The 22,671-nt window shown below is 35.0% G+C and overlaps 1 protein-coding gene across 1 annotated transcript in view; it reads right to left on the bottom strand.

Annotated features, from left to right (window-relative positions):
* The window catches only part of trappc9 (trafficking protein particle complex subunit 9), a 266,928-nt gene that overhangs the window by 121,320 nt on the left and 122,937 nt on the right, over positions 1-22,671 (bottom strand). Inside the window, exon 17 of the mRNA XM_016233477.1 lies at positions 18,819-18,937. Within this exon, the coding sequence (XP_016088963.1) occupies positions 18,819-18,937 (119 nt within the window). The remainder of the gene's footprint in view (positions 1-18,818; positions 18,938-22,671) is intronic.

A 22,671-nucleotide genomic window follows, 5' to 3' on the forward strand; every position in this document is an offset into this window, starting at 1 on the left:
TGGGTTTGTATGGTTTTCCTGCAGGGCCTATTGGAGTGATCCACATTCACCCTCCTGTTGTGTGAAACCTCACCCCGTTCAATCGCTACGCTCTACTGAGTGTGTGTGTGTGTGTGTGTGTGTGTTCACTGAGAGCTGCTGGCCTCCGGAGAGAAGCTATTTCAATCACACAGAGAGCTAAAGATAGAACAAACCATAAAGTGAGAGAGTGAGAGAGAGAGAGAGAGAGAGAGAGAGAGAGAGAGAGAGAGAGATGTGCTGACACAGTGAATTTAATAGCCTGCGGTCTGATCACCCGAGAGCATCTATACTGATGTTGAATGAACTAATGAAGAAATAAATTAATTAATTATTTAAAAATAATTCTAATGTACAAATTAAATTAATGAGTGTACAAATGAATGAGCAAACAAACTAATGAAAGAACCATCAAATAAACAAATGAATGCACAATTGGGAAAAAAAATGAACTAATGAACAAATACATGAACAACAAACAAATGATCAAACAATATAACTAACAAATTAATGAATAAATCAATCAACAAATGCATACATGGATTAATAAAATAATGATTATAATTAATGTACAAATTACCAAGCCAATGCATGTACAAATAAATAAAGGAACTAACGAACAAATGAACAACATAATTTAAAACAATGAGCAAATGAAGACAATAAATGAAGGAACAAACACATGAATGAATGAATGAATGCACAAAGAAAAACAAATGAACGAACGAATGAACAAATATAAAAGAAAGAACAAATGAATGAATGAATGAACAAACAAACAAACAAACGCATAAACAAATGAATAAACAAACGAATTAATGAACAAACATGAATGAATGAATAAACAAACACATGAATGAACAAATAAATGAATAAACAAACACATGAAAGAATGAATAAACAAACACATGAATAAATGAATAAACAAACACATGAATGAATGAATAAACAAACACATGAATGAACAAACACATGAATGAATGAATAAACAAACACATGAATGAACAAACACATAAATGAATGAATAAACAAACAAACATGAATGAATGAATGAATGAATAAACAAACACACGAATGAATGAATGAATGAATGAATAAACAAACACATGAATAAATGAATAAACAAACACATGAATGAATGAATGAATGAATGAATAAACAAACAAACACATGAATGAACAAGCACATGAATGAATGAATAAACAAACACATGAATGAACAAACACATGAATGAATGAATAAACAAACACATGAATGAATGAATGAATAAACATGAATGAACAAACATGAATGAATGAATAAACAAACATGAATGAACGAACAAATGAATGAATAAACAAACACATGAATGAACAAACACATGAATGAACGAACAAATGAATGAATAAACAAACACGTGAATGAACAAACAAATGAATGAATAAACAAACACGTGAATGAACAAACACATGAATGAATGAATAAACAAACACATGAATGAACAAACACATAAATGAATGAATAAACAAACACATGAATGAACAAACACATAAATGAATGAATAAACAAACAAACACATGAATGAATGAATGAATAAATGAATGAATAAACAAACACATGAATGAATGAATAAACAAACACATGAATGAACAAACACATAAATGAATGAATAAACAAACAAACACATGAATGAACAATCACATGAATAAATTAATAAACAAACACATGAATGAATGAATAAACAAACACATGAATGAACAAGCACATGAATGAATGAATAAACAAACACATGAATGAATGAATACATGAATGAATGAATGAATGAATGAATGAATGAATGAATGAATGAATGAATGAATGAATTACTGAACTCAAATCAAAGAATGAATAACAAATGAATGAATTATAATGAATGATAAAAATACATAAAAATGTGTAATATATACAAATTTGATTCAAACTAATGCATATAACTATAAATTAACTAATGAATAAACACATGAATGCACAAAAGAAAAAATAATGAGCAAAAAATAAAGTAATTTATGAACAAACTATACTAAAATATAAATTAATAAACAAACAAAATATGCCATGATTAAAAATCAATAAAAATATGACAATATGAACAAGCAGATGCATGAATGAAGAAACAAATAAATTAGTGATTTAAACTCAATAATTAACATTTAAAAAATATATTCTTTATATTTTTATTTTTGTTTTTATGTTTGAGCTTATACAGTATATCTTTATATTCATAACAGTTTGAGTAATTCTAAGTCTTGAACAGTAAACTTTCATGTGTCAGCTTTGTGAACATATGTTGATTACGTATCTAGTCAGAAAGACTAATGAGCAGCAACCTTTTTATTTTGGATATGTCATATATGTCCCCATGTCAAAATGGGGGGGGGGGTGCTTGAGAAGGGGTTCAAGAAAAAATAAACAAATATGTGAATGAATGAACAAATGAGAAAATTAAATAAACAACCGAATGAACTAACAGATAGACAAAGGAATCAACAAACAAAAAGTGAATGAATGAAATAATGAATGAAAAACAAATACATTCAATAAGAGGCATCAGCACATGAAGGGACAATAATGAACAAGCAAATGAATGAACTAACTAACAAATGTGAATGACTGAAATAAGATGCACTGAAACGAAATCTTGTGTGAAACGAGATCTTCAGGTTTCATTAACACAGAGCAAAGACCTTCGGGCAGAAATGGATGAATGTTGAAGAGCTCCAGCGGGAGCGTGAAGGTGATCACTGCAGAATCCCCTCTGACTGTCAAAAGCTTTCAAACGGCCCTAATATCATTGCTGCACCGCTGCAATATTAACTGCAGACATATTCTGCTCACGCAAACACAGAGGTTCGTTTAACCCTTCTGAACCCTTCGTTTAGCTCGCTGCCCCTCAGTCATGTCCTAACAGTTATTAAGACCCCAGAGTTTTACGGCTTACAAGAGGAGGATGTGAAATCTAATACACTTCATAAAGATATCTGACATTTTCATTTACATCCTCCTTACAGACCATTACTAAAGAGAGAGCGAGAGAGAGAGAGAGAGAGAGAGAGCGAGAGAGAGTCATTAATGCTTTTGCAATATTGTACTCCAATAGTCATGCTAATAAAGCAGCACTGAATTGAAACTGAACTAAATTGAGATAAAAGAGAAAGTTAAAGAGTTAATAGACTGGATACAGAGAGCGGGGTAAAGAAGTAGTCCAGGCCATTTTTATGTGATATCTTCAATATATATCGGCAGTGTATCAAATACTTATTTGCCCCACTGTATATACGTATATATATATATATATATAAAATTAATGAACAAATTCATGGACAAACAAACCAATGAATAAATTCCAAAATAAATACAAAATAATTAATTTACCAATGAACAAATAAACAAAATGAAAGAACAGGTGAATAAATGAAAAAAAAAAAAAAAAAAAACTCAAATGAAAATTGAAGGAACAAATGAAGAAAATTCAAACAAATGTTGTCATTTTCATATTCAAAAAATTTAAATACTCTAAAAACGCCTTTAAAAAAGAACTCATGTTGCTACATCTCAATCAAATGATGGTTGTAGTATGGACCGATCTGCAAGACTAGTGTAGAGCAGGAGAAGGACTAATTATGATTTTGAGAGGCATAAATATGCAACATACAGGAAAAACACAACAGGAGACGCTTAAATAACAGTAAAAGCTCCAGCACTATGCTGAAAGAGCTGTCAGTCTCTGTCTGACTGTCACAGCCATCTCAATGTCAGCCTAAAATGCCGATTAAACTTAATCTCTAGTCATACTAAGCTGTTCTGAAGAGAAAGACAGAATATTATGGATACAGTGTGTATGAAAGACCGAAAAGAAGTGAATTATCATGTTTTACCACCTGATAAACTTAACTGATAAAGCATCAGTGCTAAATGACATTATCATTGACGCAAACCTGGACATGCTACTTTTGACGGAAAGCTGGCAGGGGCCCAATGACCTTTTCAATTTAAACCTCTTAACACCACCTGGGTACATCTATTTCTCTCAACCTTGTCTCCATCGTAGAGGTGGAGGGTTGGCTGTAGTTTGTCGTGAGACTATCAAAATATCTAAGATTGAGTTCCATGACGTTGCATCTTTTGAATATCTTGCATTGAAAATGACTGGCAAAACATCAATGGCTGTATTCTTAATTTATCGACCTCCAAAATTTAATTCATATTTTTTCTCTGAGATTAGTGAGTTACTTACTCTTGTCTGTGCTAGTTATTCATCTGTAATTTTTCTTGGTGATTTTAATATACATGAAAACACTGTACAACGCAACGAATTGATGTCTGTTCTGGACTGTTTCAGTCTAACTCAACATGTAACTTTTGCTACTCACTCCAGGGGTCATATATTGGATCTCATATGTACATCTGGCTTATATAATATTCTTGTTAGTGGAACCGATTTAGCTTTTTCAGATCACAAACTAAATACTAAACTTCAGTTTTAGTTTTCCAATTTCTACATCGCCTGTGAAAAAAAAAAAGCTCACTTATCGTAAAATCTGTTCTGTGGATCCATCTGCTTTTTCTGATTCAATAAGGGTTTCTACCTTGTCAGACTGTTTATTATCCAACTGTCCATCAGAAATATGCAGCATCTATAATAATACAATTTCCCAAATACTTGAGAAACATGCTCCTGTTAAAACTAGACTGGTTCCATCTGCACGTTTCACCTTGGTTCACTCCGGAACTTCGAGCAATGAAAGCTATGGGACGTCGCTTGGAAAGACTGTACAGGAAAACTGGACTCATTGTGCACTCTTTGGTTTTGAAAGAACATTTGCTCAATTACCGTACAGCCCTCAATGCTGCAAGATCCTCATTTGTCTCTTCTACCATTAAGAATTCCATGTGCAGGCCCAAATCACTGTTTGCTATGGTCAACAAACTCACTAACCATCCACAACATGTTATTTCTGGTTCTGAGGTGCTTGTGAATAACTTTTCTCATTACTTTTCAGACAAACTGAAGTCAATCACTGAATCCATTTACAAAGACACCCCTCATACAACTGACTCAAATGTTCACTTGATGTCCGCTGACTCGGCTCACTCAACATACTCTCTTTCTGCTTTTACTCTCATTACTTCTGCTGCCACAAGTGATCTAATTGTGAAGTCAAATTCTACATCCTGCCACATTGATCCTACACCTACTGTTTTGCTTAAGATGTGTGTTCCTGAGGTTGAACCTTTCATAACACATATGATTAACTGTAGTTTAGCATCTGCCATTGTTCCAGCAGAATTAAAAATGGCTGCAGTGACCCCCATTCTTAAAAAAAAAACGGTTCTTGACCATCTAGACATGAACAATTATAGGCCAATCTCAAATTTACCATTCTTAAGTAAAACTCTTGAAAACGTTGTGGCTTAACAATTGGGACCTTACTTAAATGCTAATGGCCTTTTTGAACTTTTTCAGTCAGGATTTCGTTCATCACATAGCACTGAAACTGCTCTTCTTTGTGTGGTTAATGACATTCTTCTGTCCTTGGATTCTGGGTTAATAAACATCTTGATTCTTCTCGATCTAAGCTCTGCATTTGACACAGTCTGCCATGAAATACTCATCTCTCGCCTTTCTGATATCGGTATCACTGGTTCAGCTCTTTCCAGGCTTATTTCATACATTGGCGATAGAAAATATTATATCACCATACAAGGGTATAAATCTGCACCTGCTCCAGTTTCACAGGGTGTTCCTCAAGGTTCAGTTCTTGGTCCACTTCTGTTTATCATTTATATATATCGACTTGGTGACATCATACGCATGCATGGACTTCAATTTAATTTCTATGTTAATGACATATCAAGCATTGGGAGTCCTTGAATTTCCTTAAACTAAATAATAACATAACTGAAATATTGATGATTGGTTCTGCTACCTCAGTCAAAAGGACGGACCTGTCCTTTGAAATTGACGGGGTTCATGTTAAGCCTTCTTCATCTGTCCATAATCTTGGTGTCTTATTTGATTTTTCTCTATCTTTTGCCGCTCATATTTCTTCTGTTGTTAAAACCTCTTTTTTCCATCTTCGTAATATTGCACGTCTTCGATCTTCTCTAACTCTAGCTGATGCTGAAATCTTAATTCATGCATTAATCACATCACGTCTGGATTGCAAGGTAACAGTATGTTCAAAACTCAGCAGCAAGAGTTCTCACCTCCACCAGGCGTTCAGCTCACATTACTCCTCTACTGCATGATCTTCACTGGCTACCTGTTGCATCACGTATCCACTTTAAGATATTACTTCTAACATTTAAGGCATTAAATGGTCTTGCGCCTCCATATCTGTCTGACCTACTGTACTCCTACTCTCCTGCCTAGTCCCTCAGATCATCTGAGCTTGGTCATTTGTCCATTCCTCGCTTTCGGCTGTCCACTGTAGGTGGTAGGTCATTTAGTGTTAATGCTCCTAAATTATGGAATTGGCTACCCCTTACACTTCGTAATATATCATCTTTGTCTACCTTCAAGACTCTGCTAAAAATTTATATTTTTAATATGTATTTTGGATAATGTGGCTATATGTGGCCTATGTGTTTGTATTGTGTATGAGTGTGCAAATGTTTTGTATAGCACTATGTAAAGTGGCCTTGAGCTATGGAAAGGCACTATATAAATAAAAATTTCTCAGATAGCCTGAATAGACGTGTGTGTGTGTGCGCTCATATCCTGATAACAGCAGGTTATCAGATGTGTTTATCAGCACTGGTCTCTAGTGACCTTTGTGTTGTAAAAGCAGATCTCTATGGCATCAGGTTACCCAAACACACACACAAACACAAATACACGCACGTTTACCAGAAGAAATTCAGTGTCAATTGAAGCTGCCGATTTCTAATGTCAGTGACCAGTGACCAATGTGGATGTGTCATACAATAAACAAAGTTTCAGCATCATTACTCCAGTCTTCAGCATCACATGATCCTTCAGTAAGGTGGCCCAGTAGTGCACAATACAATGAAATTTCCACAACACAATGCATAGGACTAATGTCGTTGTGCTGTGCTAATTTTGCTGTGTTGCGGCTTGTTTTCGTTGTGTTGTGCTAATTTCATTGTGTTGTGGCTTGTTTCCTGTTGCGACTTAAATTAGTTTAATATTCATAGTCATAGTCACTCAACATAGTCATAAATGCTTAGTATAATGTTTAATTCATTGTTTTCAATAATAAGAACAGAAACCATTTATATAGTCATTTATTGGGATGTTTCCATTTTAAGAAAACATTGCCCATAATGCTGTTCAGATAGAAAGCTCGCTGAGAAGAAGTAAACTGACTGAGTAACGTTGTGTGTGCGCTGCAAAAGTGAATTCATCCCTGTAAAAAAACCTGAGACTCCAGTAAATCAGTTCTTTGTTTTAATTCAAGTCGTCAGTGGTCATTATTGCTTGTTAAGCGAAGAAGACACATAATTTCCTTTGTGTTGCAACTTGTTTTCGTTGTGTTGCGGCTTGTTTTCATTGTGTTGCGGCTTGTATCTGTTATGTTGCAGCTTGTTTCCGTTGTGTGGAGATTTCGTTCTGTTATGCTTGTTTCCACTGTGTTGTGGCTTGTTTCTGTTGTGTGTAGAGTTTTTGTTGTGTTGTGGCTTGTTTCCATTGTGTTGCGAATTATTTCCGTTGTGTGTGGAGATTTAGTTGTGTTGAGGCTTGTTGTCATTGTGTTGTGCTAATTTTGATGTGTTGTGGCTTGTTTTCCGTTGTGTTGCGGCTTGTTTCCATCTTGTTGTGCTAATTTCGTTGTGTTGTGGCTTGTTTCCATTGTGTTGCGCTAATTTCGTTGTGTTGTGGATTATTTCCATTGTGTTCTGACTTGTTTCTATTGTGTTGCGGCTTGTTCCCGATGTGTGTGAAGATTTCATTGTGTTGTGCACTACTGGGCCAACATACTTCAGAGAGCATATGCTTATTTGCTGCTTTTTCAGAATTCTGATGATTAGAAAGTTCAAAAAAAGCAGCATTTATTTGAAATAGAAATCTTTTGTTGCATTATAAACGTCTTTACTGTTGCTTTTGATCAGTTTAATGTATCCTTTCTGAATAAAAAGTATTAATTGAAAAAAAAAAACATGCAGAATTTTGAACCCTTACTAACAAAATATAAAATTCTAAATAAAACTCCTTAAGTCTAAGGCAGAAACGTCTGCTAGAAACTACCAATACAGTTCAGTGGTGTGTGAACAGGGCATTAGAGTTAGCGGTTTCAAATAAGGGTTTCAAATGTTAACCCTAACAATGAGAAATAATAATAGTGATGAGGCAAACCAAGCACGTTCAAACCTGTGTCTCAGTGACAGTCTGCTGTCCTACACACATTCTGACACACTGACAGCCAAGAAACCAGCTGTTCATGTACAACACACACACGCTGGCATCCATGTAAAACACAAACAAGCCAGACTGAGCCATCCATCAAATCACACACATCAATGACTGAGTGTGTGTGTGTGTGTGTGTGTGTGTAAGCATATGGAAATCTGTTCGGTCTGGTTGGCCAGATTACACACATGGACTGAGACGCACACGGCATAAAAATACACTCAAAGCCACAATCAGCTACGATATCTATATATAGATATTATTTTTTTAAATGTTTCATTCTAACATATATACTTACATTTAAAAGTTTTTTTTAATTATTAATTAAAAGAATCCGCTCATAATCATCATTCATTGTGAATTGGACTACACTGCTCGTGCTGTATGTTTTCTATTGTGTGCAATTCAATAGCATTTTTTCCCCTTGCAATTTCAGGAAACACATTCTTTTTGTCTTATTAAAGCCAATTCAGCGCTCCGCCACACTTACATAGACACTCAAAACGCAAACAAATGCATACACACATACACAAAAATGCAGTTAAATACACTCACAGTGATCTACAAGTCCTAACTAGAGACAGAGACAGTATGTAGTAATTACAACTATTTAGTTGTCTATGGCATGTCTTCATTCAAACAGCTAGGTAACTGTGTGTGTTTTGTTTCTTGAGGGCCGATGCCACCCATATATAACTATGAAAATGCCACACTCATCAGTTGCTAAAATACAATTGCGTGCTTTGTGCCACTCTAGGCACATAAAGTTGAAACAAACAAATAAATACACACAAATACACAACTGTATGTGCACTTTCTAACACATGAAACCCCACAAAACTAGTCCTAACTAAAACCGTGTACACACACACACACACACACTGCAGCACTGCACAGTGTTGCTAGCATTTCCATGGAGATGCAGATGGTGCGCTCAGAGTCTCGGCGGAGTTTCGTTGTTTATTTTCAGACCCGCCGCTTTTAGTTTTCGTTTAACGTCTGTCTTAAATGGCCTTCCGTCTCTTGATGGGCTAAAACAGAAATGCGAGTAGGCATATGCTTTTTTTTTTTTTTTAGCAATTCATTAATTTTGTCCCTTTGAGGTTCATTTATGATAGTCAGGTTTCTGTCCCAAAGAAAAAAAAATTATGTTTTTTTCCCCCTCCCTCTCTCTGGCTTTTAAAGTAAGCGGTGTGTTTTTTTGTTAATGTGATTTAAGGAAACACAATTTAAACGTGAAATGAGCAACAGCATTCACGCATATCACCACATGTGACATCCAATCATAATCATAAATTCAGATGTCATTCAGTAAATGTTCTTTAGTGGAAAGCAATTTTTGGGCTTAAATTAAAACAGTATGTTTTCATAGTACAACAAACACTTATTTCAAAAGACTACACAATTCCTCCTGTTCTGTTAACTAGTAGAAAGTAAATGTAGCCAAGATTAATAAATGTTGTAAAATTCTATTAACTAATATTAATGGATTCAACATTGCTATAAAGTATTTTAGAGAAAATTGAGAACATGAAACATTAACAACACATGAGTTAGGGTTGCAAAATGCATCTTTTTTTAAACATGAATCTGACTATTTTGTGGGACATACAGTAGATTTGATAGGATTGTGAAATGTTATTTACATTGATATTTAATTATTTAAAATATTTTATATTATATCAACTATATATTATTATTTTCCTTTGAGAGATTATATATTTATTACGTTGGAATAACATAGACTGATAAATCATGCACAATAAGACCAGACCAGAGTTGTTTGTTAAGAATGTCAACAGGTCCGTTTTGATTTCATATTCAATTTTAAACTGAAATCTTTCTTATTTTCATCTCCTTTCATTTGTAAAGGTCATATCTTGTTTATGAGTATCTGTCCTGCAAAGATGATCTTTAGAAAAGACTGAGTTGCATTCATGCTCACACATGCGTAACTGCTAAATAAACGTGCATTTAATCTCACTTCTCACTGGTTTGTAAACCTGCTTCATTTTCCAATGCGGTCCACTAAGGGTTTTGATTTCTAAGGGTTTTGGAGTCAAAGCGCATACACATAGACTCACGCCAAATGCATACTTTTTGCGCTATTGATAGAAGGTTGAAGCATAGAGCATCTTCTTGCGCGCGCGTGTGTGTGTGTGTGTGTGTTTCCCTGCGGTTGGCTGCTGAAAGTGCTTACACAGTAGTCAGAGCTACAGAATAACTGCCATACATCATCTCACAGATGAGCTGCCAGACACACACACACTCGGGCACGACTCCAGCTGCTGATACGGATCTTCCCTCTCTCGCTGGGTTTCATCTCTCCAGTCTCCACTAAGTGATCACATCACTTACCTCTTCACAGCATTTAACTGCCCCTTGAGCCTCCTGATGCCCCAGCTGCCCCTCTCAGACCCCCACAGTGAGAGTGAATCACCTCAAACTGGACCCAATGAGTATGAGAGGTGCAGGATAAGAGGAAAATAGGTGGGAGGGTCTACATCTTTTTTACTTTACAAGGCTTAATTTAGAGGGAAACAAATATTTCTTGATTTTTTTTATGTACTGTACGCTTCTATCCAAAAGTTTGGGGTCAGTAAAGACATTTATAATGTCAAAAAAAAAGTACAAAATAAGCAGCACAGCTGTTTTCAACACTGATAATTATAAATGTTTCACGAGCACCAAATAAGCATTTTAGAAATGATTTCTGAAGATCATGTGACACTGAAGACTGAAGTAACGGCTGTGTAATAGTTAACAATTTAAGTCTAACATAAAAATATTTACTGTCATTTTTGATAAATTTAATGTGTCGTAGCTAAATAAAAGTATCACTTTCTTACAAAAAAATTTAATATTACTGACCATTAAACTTTTAGCGCAAACCCTCACCACACTACTAAAAGACATTTTTGGATTTTACCACAATATACCACATACATATTATCAAATAATTTTTACCTTCATAAAATCCCCATAGAGAGATTTTTATGCAAAATTAGCTCACTTCTAGGGACTCAAAGTATTGCTACAAAGTGCTGGAAAGCCTCCCGGTGCTGCGTGACTCATATCTGGAGTATGTGGTGAAAATATCTCCTCACATCACTAATGTGTTTGGTCTTTAGAGCTTTCATTTAAAGACACACTGGCCTGAAGGGAAGGAGAACAAGTATGTGTTCTCATTCGTATCATTAATGTAGGACTTTGTTTAAACTTTAAAGAAAGAAAAGTTTCTGTGATTTCTGTATTAACACGCTACATCTGCACATATATATGAACAACTATATACTGCATTATGGGTTGATTTAATCAGAAGTAATCGAACCTACCGCCACAACAAAAGCAGATGCTAAAGTAAAAAAGCAGCATCTAACTGTGCAAATCTACGCGTGTGTAGATGGATAGCCAAAGCAGCATATCAGACTTCATAAACCCTTATGATCATTTACTTTTAACTTTCCTGCTCATCTTCAATAAAGCAGCTCTGGATATCAGCCGCTGATGGGAAAAAGAGTGCTTTTCATTTCCTTTACATGCACAAAACAAGTAAACAAACTAATCACGAGGCTAGATGATGAAATATACTATGCGTGTGCAAACTCACAAATGCAGCGGAGCGCGTCGAAACCAAACAGCTTAATTTAAGAGTTTGTGCCCGGCAGGATCTGTCACGAGCACATTGTGCCGTGACACATGCATTCGCACACAGGACCCGTCGGGGGTCACATGTGATGATCTGTTTCCATACCGGCAGAAAATGAGTCATTAATCTACTGAACTGAACTCACATCAGAGCTCGTATTGATTCGCTCTTCCTCCAGCACCATCTGAGGAATTATTCAAATGCTTCTTCACCGTCTGGCCGAAGAAACAATGACGAAATTGCATGTGCTGTTTTAAAAATTTCGAAACCTGAGGACGAAACACTGGGAAAATACAGACTGAGGAAAACATCCTTTAAAAAAAAGAGATTGAAAAGGAAGAAAGAGTGTAAGAGTCTAAATCCAGCTTGGAAATGGGATACGATTGATTTCATGTTTAACATGATTAATTTATGTTAAACAGAGCAAGTGCACAGCATCCTTAGTTTTAAAGCACCATCAAATCAGCCAAAATAATCAATGAACAAACATGCAGTGAGCAGTGAATATGAAGAAGTTTGTGAATGACAAACATTCCAACTGTACCGAAATCCACTGAATCATTTTCTCTTCGAAGAAATTGCCCTTGGCGAGCAGCGTGCATTCTTCGCATCTCTTGCGATGCTTTGACAGCAGACAGATGCATGTGGCATTCTGTACAGCTTGTGTTTTGATACTAAAACTAAGGGGATAAAACCATGAGTAAAACAGTGAATCAAACAACAATTTCCAACAAATCAAAGGAACAGTTCACCCAGTTGTTTGTTCATCTGAACCGATTTGGAGAAATGTAGCATTACATCACTTGATCACCAATGGATCCTCTGCAGTGAATGGGTGCCGTCAGTCCAAACAGCTGATAAAAACATCACACTAATCCACACCACTCCAGTCCATCAGTTAATGTCTTGTGAAGTAAAAAGCTGCATGTTTTTAATAATAAACAAATCCATCAAGGTGTTTTAACTTTAAACTGTCACTTCTGGCCAAAATATCAGTCCATAATCCCTAATAATGCCTTCTCCAGTAAAAAAAAATAATAAAAAATGGTGCTTGATCTGTGCATATTTCTTTCCTGATTCAAACAAGATTACCTTTTCACTGGAGAAAGCAACAGATATGCATTTTAGCTGGAAACATTGTTTGAAGTTAAAAACATCTTGATTATGGATCTATTAGAAACTACGTGCCTTGTGGATTACTTATATTACTTGTGATGTTTTATCATCTGTTTGGACTCTCATTCTGACGGCACCCATTCACTGCAGAGGATCCATTGGAGAGCAAGTGATGCAAAGATTCATTTCTAAAAATCTTTCTCAAAATTCTTCCAATGAACGAACAAACTCATCTTGGATGGCCTGAGGGTGAGCACATTTTCAGCAAATTTTCGTTTTTCGGTGAGCTATCCCTTTAAATCACTTCTGATACGATCTGAATTTGGAGGTTGTAAATTTATATTTGTGCTGGAACAAGCCGAACCCAGTTTTGGCACTTTTGGAATTGGATCCAACAGCTATTTTTGTGAATGTAACACCTCATATGGCTTTAAAGGAAATACACAATAAAGATCTGTCGTGTTTCTTCAACTATGGGTTCTTTTGTCATTTTTATTTTTTTTTTCTGGTCAACTCATTTGTCTTGCTGAGGGTAATCTCATAGCTTGCATTTATGTATCCTGAATAAACCCAATTAAATACTACTTTCACACTTTTCTGAGACACAATCAAATATTCTGTTCACAAATGATATTTAGCTTCATTTGTCTTCATTCACACATCACGTCTCAAATTGTATCTCAAGCTCTTCAACTGGCACTGTTGTCTTTTTGGTAAACAAGTATACAAACTATATTAGTATTAGTATTAGCAATATTAAAATATTGTTAGAGGGAGTCATTAATCTACTGAACTGAACTCACATCAGAGCTCGTATTGATTCGCTCTTCCTCCAGCACCATCTGAGGAATTATTCAAATGCTTCTTCACCGTCTGGCCGAAGAAACAATGACGAAATTGCATGTGCTGTTTTAAAAATTTCGAAACCTGAGGACGAAACACTGGGAAAATACAGACTGAGGAAAACATCCTTTAAAAAAAAGAGATTGAAAAGGAAGAAAGAGTGTAAGAGTCTAAATCCAGCTTGGAAATGGGATACGATTGATTTCATGTTTAACATGATTAATTTATGTTAAACAGAGCAAGTGCACAGCATCCTTAGTTTTAAAGCACCATCAAATCAGCCAAAATAATCAATGAACAAACATGCAGTGAGCAGTGAATATGAAGAAGTTTGTGAATGACAAACATTCCAACTGTACCGAAATCCACTGAATCATTTTCTCTTCGAAGAAATTGCCCTTGGCGAGCAGCGTGCATTCTTCGCATCTCTTGCGATGCTTTGACAGCAGACAGATGCATGTGGCATTCTGTACAGCTTGTGTTTTGATACTAAAACTAAGGGGATAAAACCATGAGTAAAACAGTGAATCAAACAACAATTTCCAACAAATCAAAGGAACAGTTCACCCAGTTGTTTGTTCATCTGAACCGATTTGGAGAAATGTAGCATTACATCACTTGATCACCAATGGATCCTCTGCAGTGAATGGGTGCCGTCAGTCCAAACAGCTGATAAAAACATCACACTAATCCACACCACTCCAGTCCATCAGTTAATGTCTTGTGAAGTAAAAAGCTGCATGTTTTTAATAATAAACAAATCCATCAAGGTGTTTTAACTTTATACTGTCACTTCTGGCCAAAATATCAGTCCATAATCCCTAATAATGCCTTCTCCAGTAAAAAAAAAATAATAAAAAATGGTGCTTGATCTGTGCATATTTCTTTCCTGATTCAAACAAGATTACCTTTTCACTGGAGAAAGCAACAGATATGCATTTTAGCTGGAAACATTGTTTGAAGTTAAAAACATCTTGATTATGGATCTATTAGAAACTACGTGCCTTGTGGATTACTTATATTACTTGTGATGTTTTATCATCTGTTTGGACTCTCATTCTGACGGCACCCATTCACTGCAGAGGATCCATTGGAGAGCAAGTGATGCAAAGATTCATTTCTAAAAATCTTTCTCAAAATTCTTCCAATGAACGAACAAACTCATCTTGGATGGCCTGAGGGTGAGCACATTTTCAGCAAATTTTCGTTTTTCGGTGAGCTATCCCTTTAAATCACTTCTGATACGATCTGAATTTGGAGGTTGTAAATTTATATTTGTGCTGGAACAAGCCGAACCCAGTTTTGGCACTTTTGGAATTGGATCCAACAGCTATTTTTGTGAATGTAACACCTCATATGGCTTTAAAGGAAATACACAATAAAGATCTGTCGTGTTTCTTCAACTATGGGTTCTTTTGTCATTTTTATTTTTTTTTTCTGGTCAACTCATTTGTCTTGCTGAGGGTAATCTCATAGCTTGCATTTATGTATCCTGAATAAACCCAATTAAATACTACTTTCACACTTTTCTGAGACACAATCAAATATTCTGTTCACAAATGATATTTAGCTTCATTTGTCTTCATTCACACATCACGTCTCAAATTGTATCTCAAGCTCTTCAACTGGCACTGTTGTCTTTTTGGTAAACAAGTATACAAACTATATTAGTATTAGTATTAGCAATATTAAAATATTGTTAGAGGTGTCAGCCAATCATAATTTTGATAAATTATATAAAAATAATTTCATAAATTAAAAACTGAAATGATTTATGATTAACTATTTGTTTAAATTATATCAGGTGTGTTTGTTTAATTTATAAATGTCTAGATCAGTTTGTATAGATTTGTTTTAAATGTAAAAAAGTATATATATATATATATATATATATATAAATATATATATATATATATAAACAGATATAGTTCATATATTTCATAGTTTAAAAGAATATCTGGGTAGAAATACAAAATCCACACATAAAATACATTTAGAAAATAATCAAAAATAAATATAGACAACTTGTCTTTACGTGACATTCATATAATGAAAGAGAAAAAAAATCCTCCTAATTGTTATAAAACAAATCCTATGAATAGGTGCTCAAAGTGGAAGAAACTACAGATCAAACGTTTAGGGTTAGTAAACTTTTTTTTTTTTAAGAAATTAATAATTTTAATACATAAAATTGATAAAAAAGTGACAATAAAGGCATGTAATGTTACAAAAAGACTTCTATTTTAAATAATGCTGTCCTTCTTGATTTTCTATTCATCAAAGAATCCTGAAACAAAGTATCATCACATTTTCCACAAAAACATTACGTGCCAACTACTTTCAACATTGATAATAATAAGCCATGTTTCCTGAGCAGCAAATCATCTCTCCTCTTGAGCACACACAAGCACACACTCTCTCTCGGTCTCTCTCTCTCTCTCTCTCTCTCTCTCTCTCTCTCTCTCTCTCTCTCTCAGGTATCTGACCCTAATCTTCCCTCTCCAACAGCTTCAATCCCATCTCTTATTGTGTTTGGCCTGCCCAGCAGAGCAGACCGGATTCTCTCTGTCTCCTTTATCACTCTGCAGTCCCTGCCAGGACAAGAAGAAAGAAAGACTGCACTGGAAACAGCTGAGCTGGAGACTTCTCTTCACTGCTAAACCGTTTGGGGGTTTGGAGATAGTGAGGGCCAGGACACCGTCACTCTCTCTCTCAGTGGACAGTACTGATAGGGTTATGAGAGGGGAAGTGAGTAAAGACACTTCATGTTGTGAGTCTCAGTCGGACGCTGTCAGTCAAGCCACAGAATGATTACCTTCAGCTCGTCTGGATTCAAACATTCAGAGCGTCTCAGGCTGGGATATATCCTGCAGCGTTGATGTGTCCTGTCACTCAACACTTCCTCCTCTCATTACTTACTCTAGCTTCCCTGTTCGTCTCATTTCCATTCAGGATGCATCTGTATACTCTCACCCCAGTGTCCTCAAACTCTTTCTTTCTGCCGAAAATGGCACTAAATTATGCAGTGATGACAGGAGGGATGGAGGTAGATGGATTGTCAGTCTCATGCCCCGTTCACACAGAGTGATTTTGCCGTTGGAGGACGGCGGGTCGCTACTGGGCGTTCCTGAGGCTGGACGTCCCGATGTTGCAGCTAATAGCTTTTTAAAATCTTATCACAAATGAGGTGTACTGCTGGTAAAAATCATGTGTAATTTAATTCAACAACAAATTAGTTTTCTTGTGTCTTAAAATTTGCATCCTGAAGCGGAAATTAGTTTAGGCTTTAAACAAGGAAAAAAAAACTATTTGCTAATGGGGTGAGACAAAATAAACATGTTTGCTTTTTGAATTAAGCTTATTTTGTCTTTGCTGAGCATTTTAAGCATAAATCCCATTAACTTGAGTTAGAGTTCTCTCTTAGAACGATTTATTATCATATGCCATGTTGCTTGTTTTACAATACAAAGAAAATTGTTTTTGCAGTGCACTCAGGTTGCCAGAAACTTTGAAAATGAATGACCACCTGTCTTAGTGCAACTGCAGATCACCGTCAGCATGAACAATCCTTCAGATGATGGTCCATTCCTCTATTACATATTGGATTGATTATAGCACTACCCCTGACCAGTGTTTTTTTTATATATAAAAAATAATTACAATTATACAAATTTAATCAAATAAAAAAGTTAATTAAAAAGTTAAATATAAATAAAACAAGACAAAATTCATAAATATTAAATAAAATACAATTTGGATTGATTATATCACTTCAACTGACAGGCACTATATAAAATAAATTATAATATAAATATAAATAAAGCAACACAAAAAATAAATAAATAAAATATAGAAATACCATCAAATCAAAATAAAATCTAAATAAATTAATTTCTATTTATTTTGTTTAAACAAACAAAAAATTTAAATAATACAAAAAAATCATCTTCATCCAGCAGCAGTCTCAATGTGTATATTCACAAACATGATTGCCAGTGGGATTCTTGCCCTTTATATACTGAGAAATGAACAATGGACTACTCAGAAAAGAACATTTCAATCTGCTCAATAACAAAGAGAAAAGCTGAGCTCATATGAACTGAAATCTCACCAACAGGTCAACTCAAATCTGACTTCTGCTAAAATTATTATGGACTTATGGACTTCAGCACCATGGACAGAGACGCACACAAAACTCCAGCACCATGGACAGAGACACACAAAACTTCAGCACCATGGACAGAGAGACCAAATTAAAGATACCCCTGCTCACTACAGACTGATGTAAGGGATAAATAATACTGTTTTACAACTTCAATGCAGGGAAAAACACGTGATTCAACTAAAAAAAGGCCAATCAGAAAAAAATCCGATATGCTCTACACCAGGGCTACCCAAACTCGGTCCTGGGGGGCTGGTGTCCTGCAGAGTTTAGCTCCAACTTGCCTCAACACACCTGCCTTTAAGTTTCTAGTATGCCTAGTAAGAGCTTGATTAGCTGGTTCAGGTGTGTTTAATTAGGGTTGGAGCTAAACTCTTCAGGACACCGACCCTCCAGGACCGAGTTTGGACAGCCCTGCTCTACACAGAGAATAAGTATAAGACTGATTCACAATGCGACCTGAATGTGGGCGGAGCATTCCAGTGTGATGTCATAATTAGAACCCAAGTAACCATTAAAACAGCATCACACCTAGCTAGTGTACTAACAAGTGTTCTACAGAAATCAAGTGCACTACGGCTCTAGAGCAGAGCATTAGCAAAAAAAGTTAAGTGTGTGTAGCTCGAGGACAGAATTCCTACCTTGACGTGATTGAATTCGTTCTTGCTGGCATCACTGCCGACTGGTTTATTTTCAGCGCGTGGCTTTAGAACCTGCCGCAGTGGGCTGGAGACGGGCAGACCTGTTACACTAATACCATCTGAAAGCACAAAACAACATACATTAGACATACGGCACACATTAACACAGCGGCCAGAGGCCTGAGAAACAGCGCGAGAGAAAAGAGAGATCACTATCTTATGTGACTTATGTGAGGAGAGGACGCTATTATACAGCAATAATTCCTCACATTCAGAGGACGTGAACATCACTCAAACGCTTCGCTCTCCATCTCTCTCTCCATCCGCCTTTCTATCTCTCAGCGCATCTGTTTGTCCGGCATTTAGCACTCGAAATAAAAATTAAAATCCATAACGTGACAGTTTGAAATATGATGAGGTGGAAAAACTTGGTAATAAATAAGGCGATGGAGTGCGTGTGCCGCAGTGACTCTCTGGAACACACTCAGGTGGATATATTTTATCTCTGCAGGGCATACGGATAACAGCATAAGCTTCTAAACGCACACACAAATTCATTCAAGCGAGAAACATTCTGGGTTATTTTTAGAAACGGGACATAAATATGATGAATGAGACTTTCATCAACACAGACTTAAATGGTCTGCAAGACTGCAAGAACATAAAAACACAAAACTAAAAGCACAAATCCTCAAATGTACGACATCCGTTGCAGTAGGGCTGGGCGGTATATGAAATATTCAAGATATATCTGCAATGATTTCGCTGGTTATATGAAATTAACCAATATTGTTATGGTACCCCATTACCCCATTTTACTAGGATATTACGTTTCTTATAGAGCGTGTGTCAGTATAGTGTTGTGATTATTAAAACAGAGATGTTTTAAAGGTCTAATTTAAACTTTTATACAATAAATGGTGCTGAGTTGGAAAGTGTGATTCATTTCTGCGAGTCAGTTCAAAATGATTAAATTCATAGCATTTATTAAAATATTTGCATCACCCAAAAATGCTTACAAATGTCCTCACATGCTTGATTTATTAAAGCCAAAATGAAATCAAAATGTACCCAATATACTTATTTAATACATGTTCCTCATTCACATTTTAAAGGCCACTTTTCACAGAAAAGTGCCGAAACAAAATCCAATTTATTCGAATTATCGTGTATAATTTGGAAATATGTTAGATTATTGTCAAAATGTTGAAATTAAATTAAATGAATGAATGAATAAATAAATAAATTAATTAATGAATGAATTGTATACAGCACGTTTAAAGATTAATAATAATAATAATAAATATATTATACCCGTTTCAAATTTTTTATAATAATAACAATAATAATAATATAAACAAAATAAAAAATAATTAAAATAAATGTAATTTATATAGCGCTTCTAAAGGTTTAATAATAATAAATCATAATATTTTGTTAATAATAATAATAAATGTTTAAAGGTAGTGAATTTTAGTCTTAAAAAATGAATAAATAAATAAAACAAACAAACACGGAGGTTGCATTGTCTGCTACACAAAACCATTGCTCTAATTGAAGGTTTTTCTGCAGCAGTGACATTTCTGGATTTGACCTGCTTTGGCTCTGTCTGAGGGAAAATAATGAGGGTTAATTGCAGCATTTGCCATGCACAGATTTCTCTCCGTATCTCATGCAGATGCTCCAATACACTCGGATGGATTCTGACATACCACAGAGGAGGAAGAGCAGAAGAGACGGCAGGTGAAAGGTGCATGTACGAAAATGCAGCTCATCACTATTTGAACAGAAACTAATGTCTGTAGAACAGAATGTGATTTTCAATAATCATTCAGATGCTGCCTCTCTGCTGCTCGGTAAAAGAGAGTCGTACGCAGCAGCTCACATCAGGACAGATCTGGTCAGTATTTGTGATTTTCCACCTGTGGGTTCTGAAAGGGAAGGAGAGGGTGTTCAATCACTCGGCACACAGAGAACTTACGGTCCTCATTACGAGTCCCACAGCCTCTGAAATGACATCACTTCCCTTCAAGAGTGTCTGACACAATATGTCGTAATGTCTGCTACTAACTTTATAAGACACAGACGCCCAGATACCAGGTCAGAGCAAACAGAGTGACATGAGGTAAGAGGAGGCGGAGTTAAGAGTGTCACACAAGCAGAAGAGGGCGGAGCTAAGGTGTATATATGTATAAGCTAAAAGAAAAGATAAATTTAGATTCATAAATATAAAATTATATATATATACACACACATTTTGATTAATTTGAGTAAAAATGTGGGGTTTTTTACCAAGAAAGTGGCTAGATGAAAACCACTATTTTCGGTTTCAAACATTCACATAGCATCTTTAGGTTATAATAACATTAAAAATTCTAATCTAGATTTTGATTTTCAAAGATTTATTACATAAAAAATGTTTTCCCCAAAATGCACTAAATCCATGCCACTTTTTTTTCCTTCAAAATGCAATAAATCCATTGAATCAATGTAAAAGTAATTTTTCATATTGAAACTGTTAAAAATACACAACATAGTAAGTTGATCCACATATGACAGCCTCTGAACTTAGTCAATACTAATCTTATATGCAGGCACTGGACTAAAAATATATTCAATCAGTCATCGCTGCCAAAATGAATTCAACGGGTCGGGTCGTCTTGTTAATGCTATAAATTAATAACAACAATAAAAGAAAATTTCATCATGAACATACATGAACAACAATATCACATTAAACCACAGAAATTCCAAAATGACATTTCCCTTACATTCAACTTCCAAAAGTGCATTCATCTTTGCCATGTTACATTGCTATACGCTGTATTAACAAAAACATTAATGGCATTAATCAAAACACTTACACTGACAAGCTACGCAATATCGCGTTCATAATCGAATGTGACTCATCTGCGATTATGAACGCGATATAGCAGTGATCTACGGCTCTGTGTATTAAATGCCGCTCCATCTGAAAGCATGTGATGGAGATTTACTATTAATCACAGAACCGGCTTTACTGACGAGATGCGCATGACAATCACATGCGATTTATCGTGCAGCCCTAAGTTTGTTTGTTGATCACAAAGTACAAAGTAGATGAGGAAAACTAGGATGCCGGGTGTATTCAAAGCGCCGCCATTCTAGAGTGTGTGGAATGGTGCGCTGTGATCGGTTGTTACTGTCTAGAGTGCGTTGAATGGTGCGCTGTGATTGGTTGAGTGGATATATCGCATTCTGCAGAGAAGGGAGACTTTTGTCGCAGTTTGGAAAGAAAGGAAGAAAACATGACAGAATAACTCGGCGGATATCGCATTTTGCTTAAAATTAAAAATTGACTTTTCAATACCGACCAGATACAATACTGATTTTGGCGGAAACTCAAAAAAAATAAACAAAAAAAGGCGTTTATCGCGTTTTGGAACTAAACTCTTCATATATACACAAATGCAACAAAATAAAAATATTATTTTTTTATAAATATAAAATATTATATAAATGTGTTATACTACTACTACTACTAATAATAATAATAATACAGGTCATAAAGGTTTTTAATATGTATAATATTAATAATATTAATATAAAAACAACATTAAATTATTGATTATTATTAAAATGCACAAATAACTATTTTCATATAGCACATTTAATGATTTAATAATAATATTGTTATGATAATAATATAAAAAATAAAATACTTTATTAATATTAAAATAAAGAAATATTTGATATAGCACCTTTAAAGATTTAATAATAATAATAATAATAAACCAAATAAAATAAAAATATTATTATAAAAACAAATATTTGTATTTGTATATAAAAATTAAATATTATATAAATATTTATA

This window comes from Sinocyclocheilus grahami, unplaced genomic scaffold, assembly GCF_001515645.1.
Source record: "Sinocyclocheilus grahami isolate Dianchi unplaced genomic scaffold, SAMN03320097.WGS_v1.1 scaffold432.1, whole genome shotgun sequence".
NCBI classification, from domain to species: domain Eukaryota; kingdom Metazoa; phylum Chordata; class Actinopteri; order Cypriniformes; family Cyprinidae; genus Sinocyclocheilus; species Sinocyclocheilus grahami.